At 42.6% G+C, this 15,687-nt stretch overlaps 1 protein-coding gene across 2 annotated transcripts in view; it reads left to right on the top strand.

Moving 5' to 3' along the window:
* The window catches only part of LOC122926616 (galactoside alpha-(1,2)-fucosyltransferase 2-like), a 43,098-nt gene extending 29,175 nt beyond the window's left edge, over window positions 1-13,923 (top strand). For both annotated transcript variants that reach the window (XM_044278046.1, XM_044278045.1), the window contains exon 2: window positions 11,651-13,923. In XM_044278046.1, the coding sequence (XP_044133981.1) occupies window positions 11,716-12,789 (1,074 nt within the window). In that variant the 5' untranslated portion in view covers window positions 11,651-11,715 and the 3' untranslated portion in view covers window positions 12,790-13,923. The remainder of the gene's footprint in view (window positions 1-11,650) is intronic.
* The last annotated feature ends 1,764 nt before the right edge of the window (window positions 13,924-15,687 follow it).

Here is a 15,687-nt window from a genome sequence, read left to right as displayed (position 1 = left end):
TATATATACAGTGTATATAAAATAGGACGTATATATGTGTGTATGTGTGTTTGTATGTTCCGCGATCACTCAAAAAACTTGGTATACACATCCCTTGCTACCTGGAAAGAAATCTTGTGAGGGTCTCAGCTCTCTAGGACGTACCGTTCCTGAGATATTCCCCCAAAAATTAGTGAGGTGCTGTGAAACTCACTGTTAAAGGTGTGGGCTGCTGTGGAGGTCACTGTTAAAGGGGCGGGCACTGTGGAGCTCACTGTTAAAGGGGTGGGCACTGTGGAGGTCACTTAAAGGGGCAGGCACTGTGGAGGTCACTGTGAAAGTGACGGGCACTGTAGAGGTCACTGTTAAAGGGGCGGGCACAGTGGAGCTCACTGTTAAAGGGGCGGGCACTGTGGAGGTCACTTAAAGGGGCAGGCACTGTGGAGGTCACTGTTAAAGGGATCACAACTGTGAAGGTCACTGTTAAGGGGCAGGCACTGTGAAGGTCACTGTTAAAGGGGCGGGCACTGTGAAGGTCACTGTTAAAGGGATGGACATTGTGGAGGTCACTGTTAAAGGAATGGATACTGTGGTGGTCACTGTTAAAAGAATGGGCACTGGGGAGGTCATTGTTAAAGGGGCAGACACTGTGGAGGTCACTGTTAAAAGGGGGGGTGCTGTATAGGTCACTGTTAAGGGGGCGTGCCCCCTGAGAAGGTCAATGTCAAGGGAGTGAGGTGCTGTGAAACTCATTGTTAAAAGGGTGGGCTGCTGTCAAGCTCAAAGTTAAGGGGACGGGCTGCCGTAGACATCTCATTGTAAGGAGGTGGGGCACTGTGGGGGGGTCAGTGTTAAGGAGTGAAGGGCAGTGGAGTTCACTGTTAAGGGGGCAGGGTGCTGTAGATATCACAGTTATTGGGGATAATATGAATATCTTTTAACGACACACAGAAACATTTAATGAAATTGATGAAATATACTGTGTGAAGCCGGGTCCTTCTTCTAGTTTATAATAGAGTAATATTCAAGTATTTTCCTTTTCTTCATTCCCGGAGAACCCCTTTAAAGGCATTGTCTCAGTCAAAGCATCGTCCAGGAATAGAAAAGCTTTGTTGCTTAAATAATGACACGTCTGTCCACAGGATGCATGCAGTATCACATTTCAGCTCCATTCACTCCAAGCTAAGCTACAATATCATTCACATACCATGGACAGGTGTGGTACTGCACAACCATGCATTTCAAATCTTGGACAACCCCTGTGTCTGCTGTCCAAGAAGACTTTCGTCCAGCTATACATTTCCAATTTCATGGGCCACTAAAGGGGAAGTGCTATTTATTGTTACTCCTATTTTGTAGTCCCTTAAAATCTGTTGCAGTACTTTGGTGAAACAACAATCGTGCAGCAGCTCTTCTCAGAGTGTTCCTCACTGTTGGGTGTCCTCTGTCCTGCTCAACTTCCGTAGGATCCCATATACTTTTTGCAGTTCCATATAGAGATGGCCTTGCGGTTCGCCCGGCAGTCGTTTCGCGGCAAACTTTGCTCGTTTGCAGTTCGCCAAACGAGCGAATATATGGCGATATTCGCGCCCGCCATATTCTTTTACATTGTAAATAACTTTGACCCATGACACATCCATCAGGTGGTACAGGACAGCCAATTGAGACATTGCAGCACATGGACATACCCCCTACCTTATAAATAAACCTGATCTGGGCGCAATTTTACATTCAGTCTTTTGCCAGTGTAGGGAGAGGTTGCTGTGTGGAGCAGGGACAGGCTGTTAGGCTAGGTCTACACGACGACATTTGTTGCGCGACATTTTGTTAGACCAATGTCGCGTGACAATTTTTATAATGATAGTCTATGGTGTCGCACTGAAACATGCGACATGTTGAGACTGCGATGCGACAGTCGCAAAAAATCCATTCGAGATGGATTTTTCTGCGACTGTCGTGTTGCATGTTGCAGTGCGACACCACAGACTGCCGCACGACATTGCTGCGACAAAATGTTGAGTGACAAATGTCGTTGTGTATACCTAGCCTATGGGACACAAATCGCTAGCTAATAGGACCACAAAAAGTCCTTTTAAGGACTGGTATAGGTATGCTATCGATAGGTGTGATACACAGAGGGGTGTGATATACTTATAATATACTTTCTAACATAGAAAATATATTATAGTGCAATTGTACTGTGCAGCAGTTGTGTGCGGTTCTGCTGCGATACTGCAGCCACACAGAGCGCCAAATCCTATTGAAACAAATAATTTCTACTGGTGTGATATACCAGTTGCCCCCCCCAACAAAACTGATTGAGGCAGGGGTGTTATATACCAATAATATACTTTCTACATAGTGTATTTAGGTAGTGCAGAATTTGTTTGCGGTTTTGCTGCGTTACCTCAACTACACAGAGTGAAAAACACTATTTGAAGAAATAATTTCTACTGGTGTGATTTACCAGTTGCCCCCCAAAAAAACTGATTGAAGCAGGGGTGTTATATACCAATAATATACTTTCTATATAGTACATTTAGGTAGTGCAGCATTTGTCTGCGGTTTTGCTGCGTTACCTCAACTACACAGAGTGAAAAACACTATTTGAAGAAAATTATTTTTGGGGCCTATACTAGCCGACAGTTACATATTTATCCTGTGACCGCCTAATGTACCTCCAGCTACAGCATCCAAAGTTCTTTGTTGTGAGGTGAATGCCTATTGGCAAATTTTTGGGACCTGTACTGGCCGACAGTTACATATTTATCCTGTGACCGCCTAATGCACCTCCAGCCACAGAATCCTACAAAGTTGTGTGCTATCAGGTGAATGCCTATTGGCAAATTTTTGGGACCTGTACTTGGCCTACAGTTACATATTTATCCTGTGACCTCCTAATGTACCTCCAGCCACAGCATCCAAAGTTCTTTGTTGTGAGGTGAATGCCTATTGGCAAATTTTTGGGGCCTGTACTGGCCGACAGTTAAATTTTTTATCTCTAGCCACATAATCACACCCCTGTCTCACTCCTCTGCCTGATTATGTGCTTTAATTTAACCACTCACAATGCCCCCCACCAATGCCACCACTAGACCTCACTCCGTGCCAACACATAAATTAAAGCACATAATCACTACCCAAAACACACCACATGTTCAATCTCACCACCATACAACCACCGCATTGCTCCATTTGCACTCCCATTTTTGCATTTTACATTTTTGATTATTATTATTACTCTTTTAATATTATTACCAACCATTGCTGAATATTACCCTCTAAACCTAACCCTTCCCTATACTATCGATATAGATAATCAATAAATGCATATTTTTACCATCCAATCTGTCTACATTGCTCTTTAAGCGTTACCACCAGATGTAGAGTGCCGGTTTTCATTATACATCTCTATTGCATTCACCATAAGTACCTTCTAATGTCACGGGGTCATGTGACTGTGCCCCCCACCCAATACTGTGCCCCTCATCCTGTACTGTGCCCCTTTATACCCTGCATTGTGCCCTCTTACCACACCCTGTGCAGTGCCTCTAGTCATTCCCTGTACTGTACCCTCTTTTATCCGGTCACGGTATGGCAGTGTTATCCGGTCACTATGCAGAGGTGTTATCCTGTCAATGTATGGCGGTGGTATCCAATAACTGGATGGCCATAACTGTATCCCTTTTCCTGCCCACTCCATCCTTTTTTAGACCTGGCATGAGCAGGAAAAATATGCAGATTGCGGTGTTAAGGACCTTTGCACCACAATCTGTCAGAAATACACCTAACATAGATGCATTTCTATATAATAAATTACCACCTAATTGTATTATTATTGAGGGGTAGGGCTAATATCTATATATTATATATATTCTAGTGTATTATACTGTGCCCTGTATTTCCCAGTCCTCATCCCTGACCACCAGGACCAGTTAGCGCTCTGTCAGTACATGGCGGCCTCCCCTCTCCGCTGCTCCGCTGTGTACTGGTGCTTATTCTGACACTAGGGCTGGGTTCACATCCTATTTTTGCCATCCATTTAATGCATACCAAAAATGTATGCGTTAACAGATGCCTCAGACTGATGCCGTAGAGTGGCCTCCATTCACTATACAGTTCCATGGTAGAAAAAAAAATTAAGTTAACGTATGCATTTTTTAAATAGACTCTGCAGGATACAAAAACGTGGAGTTCTGCACATTTGTATACATCAAACCGATAGGAAATAAATTAATTCTATGCTCCAGCAGGGCGCTTTTTTGAGAGTTTCCCTTTAAGACGCATAAAAACTGTCCATGTTGTGGGACTATTTGTGCACTTCTAGTAAGTGGTGGCTGCAAATATGTGCTGAAGGTTTTTCAGGTTCGCCTGCCATTAAAGTGATTGGGGGCCGCCACGAAGTTGCAGTTCGCGAACATTTGATCGCGATCGCGTTCGCAAACTGTCCCGGCCGATGTTCGTCCATCACTAGTTCCATACTCCATATGCTGAAGTCGGTGAAGCCCAACAGTGCAGAGTGTTCCGAGAATGTTTCACCAAAGGTGTAGGTCCCCTCTAAATTCAGCGCAAGCCATGTACTCCAGTGGTTTCTCACTATCTGAGACAGGATTATGACTTTGTTAGTAAATCACCTCCAGAGTGTTATATAACTCTACTCTTCATTTTGACTACATAACCAAAATCCTGGTGCAAAAACTAAATAAAATTGCGATACTGTGTCTGAAAATGCTTTAAGGGGCTGTTCTAAAATGTCATGTTATCACTTATCAACTACATATCTGTAATATTGGTATTAAGCATCTGACTTGGGTTGACTGCTAGGGGGTGCCTAGGGCCCACTAATAAAATTTATTTTGGGGGCCCACCGTACGGATACATTCAAATATTACCTGTTCACACAGCAGCAAGATGCTACCAGATAATTGAATATGGGGGTCCCTGCAGCGACTTTGAGAAGGTAGGTCCTGGGGAGAAGAGGACACTGGTAGCTTTCCTCTATACCTAGAAGACATCTCAGCTCTGATCGTGTCTATAATAATAAACTGGGGAGTTTCTTTTATAATCTATCAGACTATGGGACTATGGGCCCACCTTGCTCAGGGGCCCACCGGGGGATTTACCTGTACCCCTCTGGCCAGTCCAAGCCTGGCTGGGACCCCACTGATCCCGAGAACCTGGGTCCTCTGTCCCCCTTTATATGAGTGGACTAGCAGTCAAGCATGCGGACTTCTGCTCCAGTCATACTTGATGGTAATGTCAGAGATGACTATTGTACTTGGCTATCTCCAGCAGTCTGATAGGCTTTGCCCGCTGTTTCTCCTTGCTCTTTTTGATCTGATTAGTAGATCTGCATTAATATATCTAGTCAATTTTCCAGAAAGCATATGTCTGGTTCCTAACAGCACATTAAACCCTAATTTATAGATTATTCAACATATACACAGTCATAAAGGGAAGACTGTCAATCACTGATAGGACCGACTCCTTGAGTTCAAAGCCCAGAATGAGCAGAGATTTAAATGAATGAAATACATCTCCTTAGCTCCTCTAAAACATAATGCTGGCAGATTACACTGCATTTTTGTGGTGACGGGTTCCCTTTATAGGGATTGTCCTATCTACAGGATAACATATGTGTCTAATTGGTGCGGGTCCAACTGCTGGGACCCCCAGCTATCACGGGATGCTGTGTCCCCCTGTATGAATAGATTGGCAAATGAGCACGCACACTGATGGTCTATTCATTCTGTATCGGACTGAAGAACATAACAGCACCAGGCTATCTCCGGCAGCCTAGCATTTTGAATGAGCATGGTCATCTGCCCCTTCATTTACATGGAGGGCACGTAACCCCCATGTCATAGGATCGCGCAGTAAAATAGAGGGCATGTGCGAGACTTTGGAAAGCGAAGCCGAATTGTGGGCTGTCACTCAAAGGCAAGAGGGGGCGTGGTTACCTTGACTTTAAGCAAGGAGGCCGCTGCCCCCTTGACTTCAAGCTGACATGCAAATTAGCGCGAACGGAGGATAAAAGATTGTTTTCTGACCTTATGAGGCATCGGACTGCAGGATGAAAAGTATGATTAGTATCACACTGCGGGCTGCCCTGAGGCACTGCTGGCGGGTTTACATGCATTTAGTAGGTGACAGTTTCCCTTTAATTTGCCAGCATACTATTCAGCTGTGTACTAACATACTATCAAACCGTGTCTCCTATAGGCTCATGACCTTACTTCTCACACACACTGGGGACAATTTACCTATCAGTATGATTTTGGGCGTGTGGAAGGAAACCCACACAAACACAAGGAGAACATGCAAACCTATGCAGGTGTTGTTCTTGGATTTAAACCTAGAATCCCCGTTCTGCAAGGACTAACCACTAAATCATTGTGCAGCTCTGGTTAACCTACAATTACATTAACCCCTTAATGCAAAATTACATACATGTATTGTACATAATCTACAGGAAATACTTTCCGCAGAGTGGCATGCATGTTTGCAATTGTGATTATGTGGTCACTGGAGCTGTGCCCGCACAATCTGTGTTGGAGCTGATTGGAGGACAAGGGTGGTAGATGCTGCAACAGTTATTCACCTAAATCACAGGGGCAGTCCTCACACCAGTGCTCGCTAGAGCTGGGGCAGTGATAGGAGGGCAAACCCTTTCTTCCCTTGGGGCACCCCTGATGTTGGGGCTCCTGCCTGATAGTAGTTAGAGTGCCCTTGATGTTATGAGTTTGGTACAAGTACAAGGCAGGAGATGTAAGTGCTGTGGCCAGTGAATGGTGCTGGAGTCAGTAACCAGGCTAGTTGTAGAAAATAAATAAGCCTCTCTTTAGTAAAACATAGAATGGGAGTTGTAGTACATCCAATAGTATCAAAATATAGCTCCAAACAATTCACAGTGCAAATATGTACTGTACTGATGCGAGCAATGATGGGGCTTGTAGTGCTCCTTTTCTCTGTCTTTCCAAAAGTCTCTTTCTCGCTTTCTCCAGAATCTAAAGCTGGCAATAAGGTTGTTGAAAAAATTGCCTGTAATTCTCAGGATGAGGGATACTCAGGCATGGGATCCAGCCGGTTCTCTCCGGTTCTGCCGAACCGTTTGTTAAAATTACAGGCGGTTCGCAGAACCGGTGAGAAGCAGGGATCCCGACCCGGTCCTGCAGCTGCGCCTGCACCAGTGGCGTAGCTATAGGGGTGGGGGCGGAGCGGAAGCCGAGAGGAGAGGCCCTGTGTGACGCGCACTGTGCAGGGCAGCTGGGCAGGCGAAGTGAGGAGGGGCCGGGGGAGCGGCTTCAGTTGAGGTGCGACGCAGGACTTAGTCACATACCTCACTGTGACCTCCTGCGGCGGATCTCGCGAGATGACGCGATGACGCGGCGCGGGAAGGCACAGTGAGCGAGGCATTGGTGACCGCCTGTACCAGGATGCCACAAGCTGTGAAGGAGAGAGAGGTAAGTATTAATTATTTCTCCTAAGCAGGTGCCTACTCCACCTTCCCCTCATCCTGACCCAATGTTTAGATTCTTTTAGCCAAACAAGAGTTATGGATGGGGTTGATGACAATATTTAAGGTGGCCACACACAGGGAAACACATCTATTTTGCCCACAGAGTAAGAGCAGCTTTTTTAAGCGGTACTCCACTATGTAATGGCCCCCTCTTTATTATTAATATAATGGCCCCCTCTTTATTATTAATGTAATGGCCCCCTCTTTGTTATTAATGTAATGGCCCCCTCTTTATTATTAATATAATGGCCCCCTCTTTATTATTAATGTAATGGCTCCCTCTTTGTTATTAATGTAATGGCCCCCTCTTTGTTATTAATGTAATGGCCCCCACTTTATTATTAATATAATGGCCCCCACTTTATTATTAATATAATGGCCCCCACTTTATTATTAATGTAATGGCCCCCTCTTTATTATTAATGTAATGGCCCCCTCTTTGTTATTAAAGTGGGGGCCATTATATTAATAATAAAGTGGGGGCCATTATATTAATAATAAAGTGGGGGCCATTATATTAATAATAAAGTGGGGGCCATTATATTAATAATAAAGTGGGGGCCATTACATTAAAAATAAAGAGTGGGCCATTATAATAATAATAAAGAGGGGGCCGTTACAGTAATAACAAAGAGGGGGCCGTTACAGTAATAACAAAGAGGGAGCCATTATATTAATAATAAAGAGGGGGCCATTATATTAATAAAAAAGAGGGGGCCATTATATTAATAATAAAGAGGGGGCCATTATATTAATAATAAAGTGGGGGCCATTATATTAATAATAAAGTGGGGGCCATTATATTAATAATAAAGTGGGGGCCATTATATTAATAATAAAGTGGGGGCCATTACATTAAAAATAAAGAGTGGGCCATTATAATAATAATAAAGAGGGGGCCGTTACAGTAATAACAAAGAGGGGGCCGTTACAGTAATAACAAAGAGGGGGCTGTTACAGTAATAACAAAGAGGGGGCCGTTACAGTAATAACAAAGAGGGGGCCATTATATTAATAATAAAGAGGGGGCCATTATATTAATAAAAAAGAGGGGGTCATTATATTAATAATAAAGAGTGGGCCATTATAATAATAATAAAGAGGGGGCCATTACAGTAATAACAAAGAGGGGGCCTAAGGCTTTTTAAAAGTTGAGTGGTATGTGTGTAGTGTATATATGGTGTATGTAAATATGTCGTGACTGTGTTGCATATATATGGTGTATGTATATATGTGTCATGACTCGTAACGCGCTGCGTATCCACCGCTGAGTAGGGAACCTGTTGTTAAAAATTTGAATCCCACCCCTGGGGATACTGGATTAAAATATGGCTAGCCACGACCACGCCTAAGTGTGAAGATTTTATTAGCAATGTCCCTCTCACTGCAGTTAAGTCTTTATCAGCCTTATACAGCAAATACCTTACTGACTGCGCCTAACCTTGCAGATTCTGGACCTTCTAGTTTCTTCCCCCCCCCCTCTGGTGTACTGTAGAGTACAGATGGATTTCTTGATGAATTATATCTCAGAGATTCTCTGGGACTTAGGCCTAGTCTTCTGATGAGTAGGCACATGTAGCTCCTCTCTCTTCCGCAGCACTAGACTGAACTAGGGGCAAACCTAGATCCATCTCCTAGTCTCCCAAAAGGGCAGAGTCAGGATTGTTAAAAATATGCATGTACAATATAATACATCAGAACATTACATAGAACCAAATAACAAATAATAAATAATTTTGCATGTCCCCTATTTGGAATTTGTCAGACTGATATGACCATTGGCACCCACGCAATGTGTTTGTGGGCTACTGATGTGTTGCAAGAGCTGGATTCCTTACAATAGCCCCAGGACTGCCAAATGAGAAAGCTTATTAAAGAGCACCTGTCACCTCCCAAAACCATCCCAAGCCGCCAGCAGTACCTGCGTGTAGCCAGCAGTGTGTTTCTGATGATGCCTTTCTTCCTGAAGGCAGATGCAGCAAAAGTACTGAAAACGTTGTTTTATCCCCTGCCCGGCGCGCTTCTCCACACATGCTTGAAGTCCAGGGGGCAGCGGCCTCTTTGCTTCAAGTCATGGTAACCACGCCCCCTTGCCTGCCCTTTTGCTGTGATTGACAGCGCTTATGCTTTGCCGAACTGCCGGCTGTCAGTCACAGCGAAGGGGCAGGGAAGGGGGCGTGGCTACCATGAATTGAAGCAAGGAGGCCGCTGCCCCCTTGACTTCAAGCATGTGTGGAGAAGCGCGCCGGGCAGGGGATAAAACAACGTATTCAGTACTTTTGCTGCATCTATCTTCGGGAAGAAAGGCATCATCAGAAACACACTGTGGGCTACACGCAGGTACTGCTGGCGGCTTGGGATGGTTTTGGGAGGTTCCCTTTTATCCTTTTCCAGAGGCAGGATCTAATAGACTGCTTATAATCGCAATGCTGAAAGGTATAATACACTGAAATACAGAAGTATTGCAGAGTATTATACTAGCAATCAGCATGTCAGAGGTTAAAGACCCCTAGTAAGATTTAAATAAATGTAGTAAAATGTTTAAAAAGTGTTTTTTTTTACTAAAAAAAATTTTTTTTGAATATTATTAAAATATTGTTTTTTTGCAATTGTTTTGGCCTATGCTTGTCAGATTTTTTAAATAATAAAATATACATTAATATCGGTATTGCCCTTGATATCGACCCAAACTATTAAACTATTGTATTATTTAATCTGAACACTAGAAAAGTGAAAAATTTTAAAAATACTACCAGTATTGCTGTTCTGTATTACGATTTAAAAAAACTAAACTGAATACGAGCAATCGCAAAGTCTCATGTTCCCTCAAATGATAATAGTGAAACCATCAACTCATACCCGCAACAAAAATCTCTTAAAGAAATCTGTTGATAGAAAAATAAAGAAGTTATGGGTCTCAGAATATGGGTCAACTTGTAAACAGTATCCACACCATACATCATTAAAGGGATTCTGTCACCAGGTTTCACCCCCTCCAGATAAAAATATGGTTATGTTCAGGGAGCTTTAACCATTCCTAATGTGGTCTTATAAATGTAATCTGTAGGCTCATTTTGCTAAAAATACGCTATTACTAACCTGTCATTCATAAAAATAAGGTGCCCAAGGGGATGTAAATGGATCCAAGCCGCCGCCCGCTGCCGTTCGTGCCCAGCTCTGCCTTTCCCGACCTCAGCGCCGCCTCATAATCTTCTGTGACGCCTCCCGCTCTCCCTCCCTCCACCCTCCTCCTGCTGTAACATCGCAATGTTACAGCAGGAGGAGGGGGGAGGGAGGGAGAGCGGGAGGCGTCACAGCGATGTTACAGCAGGAGGCGGGGGGAGGCGTCACAGCGATCTTACAGCAGGAGGAGGTGGAGAGGGGGGGAGAGCGGGAGGCGTCACCGAAGATTATGAGGCGGTGCTGAGGTCGGGAAAGGCGGAGCTGGGCACGAAGGGCGACGGGTGCGGGCGGCAGCTTGGATCCATTTACATCCCCTTGGGCACCTTATTTTTATGAATGACAGGTTAGTAATAGCGTATTTTTAGCAAAATGAGCCTACAGATTACATTTATAAGACCACATTAGGAATGGTTAAAGCTCCCTGAACATAACCATATTTTTATCTGGAGGGGGTGAAACCTGGTGACAGAATCCCTTTAACGATTTCAATACTCCCTGCTCCAGAGCTTCAGCACGCTCCATGATTTACACTGTAACTCAGAATATGGCAGCACAAAAACAGAGGATTTTTTTTAAGTGATTTTTTTTTGTGTGCAAAGGTAGTGGAATATAAAAGTCCATATATTTGGTATAACCATGATCACATTGACCCACAGAATAAAGTTAGAATGTTATTTATCCCTGGGGTAATTGCTTTATTTTTTCTTTGAAGATGGTTCACTAGTCATCCATTCTCAATTAGAATGACTTGTACAAGGAATCGCCAGCATTAAGTACTGGTGACTTAATCTGTTTATCATAATCAATACAAAGTATTTTTTATTCACTGTAATTCAATGAATACATTATTATATTTTTTTATTTATTGGTCTTAAAGGCCCAAACGGGCCCACTTAAAGAGAAGAGATAGTTATATGCTTTGATTCTATGTAGAACATAATTAAAAATGTTGTTTTTGCTTTTCAACAGGTATTAGATTCGTTATCGATGAATCAGTCCTACCATCCAGGATCAAGGGAAGATCCCAGACAAAGATGCAGATACCTAACAAGAAAAAGAAACTTTTTATCGTGGGCTGTCTGTTTATGTCAGTCTTTGTGTTCTTTGGATTATACCGACTACAGCTCCATATCCAATTTCTGACATTTTCTGCTAATCTACCAATATCTTTAATATGCCCAGAAAAAGACAACACACCTTCTAAAACAAAGGAGGGTTTATCAGACACTGGTAGCAATGAGATAATGGCTAAATGCAAAGATTTAGGAATTTGGACTATAAGACCAGATGGTAGGTTGGGAAATCAAATGGGTGAATATGCTACATTATATGCCTTGGCCAAAGCAAATGGGCGTCAGGCTTTTATACTTACAGATATGCATAACTACTTGGGACAAATATTTAAAATCACGCTTCCAGTTTTACATGACAACGTGGCCAGGCATGTCCCATTTAAGGAATATTGGCTACATGACTGGATGTCAGAGGAATATAATCACATTGACGAGAGCTTTATTAAACTGACAGGCTATCCTTGTTCGTGGACATTTTTTCATCATCTTCGAAAGGACATCCTTAAGGAGTTTACAATCCATGACTACCTTAAGACTGAGGCCAACCAAGTTTTGGAAAGCATAAAAGGTTCTAAAAAAAATATTACCTACATTGGGGTCCATGTCCGCAGAGGCGATTATGTGAACGTTATGCCAAATGTTTGGAAGGGTGTGGTCGCAGACAAGGGTTACCTGGAGAAAGCCATGAATTACTTCCGAAATAAATATAAAGAACCGGTTTTTGTAGTGACCAGTAATGGAATGAAATGGTGTAAACAAAACATTGACAATTCCAAGGGAGATGTCTACTTCTCAGGGGATGGCAATGAGTCTACTCCAGGCAAAGATTTTGCACTTCTGGTTGGTTGTAACCATACCATCATGACTATTGGGACATTTGGATTTTGGGCAAGTTACTTGGTTGGGGGAGAAACTATTTACCTCACTAATTTTACGCTTCCTGAATCGGAATTCTTGAAACTTTTCCATTATGATGCTGCATTTCTACCAGAATGGAAAGGGATTCCAGCAGATCTGTCTCCACTGTGGCACTGAAAGTACTGAAAGTAAAGCCAAAGCTGCCTAGATCGCACACATTACCATATTTATGGATATGAATATTAATAGAGCTAAACTATTATATCTAAAATATGTTTTTAACAGGAATATGATTATTTATTTGTCAGCTTTTTAAAACCAGATTGTCTTTGGTGCAAAATGTAACTAATATTTTTACAAGATCCACTGCATAATATTGCACAAAGCCTACACAGAGGCATAAAATAGTAAACTGTTATAGGTATATTGAAAACTTTTTTAAATGTTTTATTTCTTTATGCATTAAAGAGATTGTCAGAAAAATGCAGCTGCTTTCTACCATAAAACAACACCATACCTGTCTATGGGATGTTAAAGAAGTTAGGGGCCTGAACTGCAATTCCACATTTGACCTGTGTACATGTGTGGTACTGTTCTTTTTTTGGGGGGGGACTGCGATGTTTTTATAAACCTTCACAACCCCTTTTACATACTTCTGTTAAGTTTTTTTGCATTCATTTATATTGTGAATGTTCTCAATTTTAGATTGTCGATTTTCTCTACAGAATCCCCACCAAAAAAGATTACAGCAAGGCCACCGTATGTGAACATGGTCTCATTTGTATACTAAACAGTCCTGTAATTTAAATCTTCAATGAATGCATGGCTGGGTCAGGTCTCCCAAGGCGGTTCTCCCTTTTGGCTTTTTTGAACATCGAAGAGGGGGTTCTTATGATGTTCATGTGCCGTAATACAACCCCTTTAAGTTACAAAATAGGGAAAGGGTGGCAAATGATGTCTCTATACAACTTAGGAAGACTCTAGAGTTGCTAGTGACTATACCATTTTTTATTTTGTAGGTATCCGATATAGTTCCACTGCCTTTATAAAGGGCATTTTCACATATTCTATGCTGAAAGCCACTTGACATTGTTTTCATTGAGAAGTCAACGTAACTTTTTTTTAATTTTTTTCTTACAGAAAGTAAAGCTACTTTCACATATGAGTTTTGGCAGAGGATCTCAAAACCGGGCCAAAACGCTTCCATTTTGTCCATGCTTCCTGAATGGAAGAAAAAAGATCAGTTCAGGATGCATCAGGATGTCTCCCGTTCTGTCAGGATGCGGTTTTGTGACCAGACACAAAACTGTTGCAAGCTGCGATTTTGTGTCCGGTCATCGAAATGGAACAAACCAGATCCATCACTACAAACAATGTAAGTCAATGGCGACGTATCCTAAAAAAACTGATCTGTCGCCCATTGACTTTCAATGTATTTATAGACGGATCCGGTTTGTTCTTTTTCAATTTCACATAACCGCATCCTAACGGAACGGATGCATACTGATGTGTAATCAAACTGGAACCGTTTTGGTCAGGTTTTGAGATCCTCAGTATGTGAAAGTAGCCTTTCCACGTGCACTAATCTGGGTAATCCACCTGCAGATCAGCACCATGATGAATTGCTCAACCTAACAATTCTCAACCTTGCAAATCCATGTCAGATTGCTGAACTTGAAAAATCTGCCATGTCAACATGGTCTAAAACTGTTGTCAGTAAGTGCATTTATTTTCCTAAATATTCATACCTACTTGAAATGTTTCATCACTACTCACAATCCAGGTTGTCCAGTCATCGGACTTGCTTATGTTGGAGTAAGGCCCCTTTCACACAAGCGAGTTTTCCATGTGGGTGTAATGCATGACATGAACCCGCCAGGGGTGTAGCTAGAACTGACTGGGCCCCACAGAAAATTTTGTATGGGCCCCCCCCCCCTCCATGACTATCCTGGCATCGTATGTGTGCATATGTAAGGAAGGGTTCACATCACATTTTTGCCTTCCGTTTGATGTATACGTTGGAAAAAAGGGATACGAAAGTGAAGCACACTTTGCTTTTGTATCCTGCAAAGACTGTTAAAAAAAAAGTATACGTTATATGTTTTTTTTTACAATGGGACTCTATGGTGACGGATGCCACTGTATGGTGTCAGTCTGAGGCATTTGTTAACATATAAATTTTTTGTATACATTAGGTGAATGGCAAAACGTGATGTAAAAAAAAAGCCTTAGTGTGCCATGAAAGTGCCAAGTGCCAAGCACTAGAGGCACAGAAGGAAGGCTGCAATGTACTGCATGCTATAGTACAGAAAGCTGGCAGAGCGCACAGCCTGGTCCTGGTGATCAGTGGTGTGGACTGTATTCTACAAGGCTCACTCCACAGTATCATGTACTGGAATCTACAGTTAATACTGTAAAGATATTAGCCCTACCCCCGAATAATAATAGATTTAGTGACTGTATAATCAACAACATATAGAGACTAAATAATACCACCATATTGGATAATAGCTCGTACCTTAACTGGATAACGAAACACTGTAACGTTATAGCTCCATATCATGACTGGATAACACCACCATACAGCGACTGAATAACCGCCATACAGTGACTTGAAAACCGCCATATAATGACTGAATAACACTGCCGTACAGTGACTGGATAACACCGTCATACAGTGACTGGATAACACCACCATACAGCGACTGAATAACCGTCATACAGTGACTTGAAAACCGCCATATAATGACTGAATAACACTGCCGTACAGTGACTGGATAACACCGTCATACAGTGACTGGATAACACCACAACACAATGACTGGATAACACCACAACACAATGACTGGATAACACCACCCCACAATGACTGGATAACACCGCCATATAGTGACTGGATAACACCACCATACAATGACTGGATAGCACTGCCATACAGTGACTGGATAACGCTACCATACAATGACTTGATAATGCCGCCAAACAGTGACTGGATAACGCTGCCATACAGTTACTGGATAACAGGGTATAAGGGGACACAGTACAGTATGTGACCAGCCGCACAGTATACAGTAT

This window comes from Bufo gargarizans, chromosome 2, assembly GCF_014858855.1.
Source record: "Bufo gargarizans isolate SCDJY-AF-19 chromosome 2, ASM1485885v1, whole genome shotgun sequence".
Taxonomy (NCBI): Eukaryota; Metazoa; Chordata; class Amphibia; order Anura; family Bufonidae; genus Bufo; species Bufo gargarizans.
Note: the sequence above shows the minus strand (reverse complement) of the source record. Positions and strands in the feature narration are given on the sequence as shown.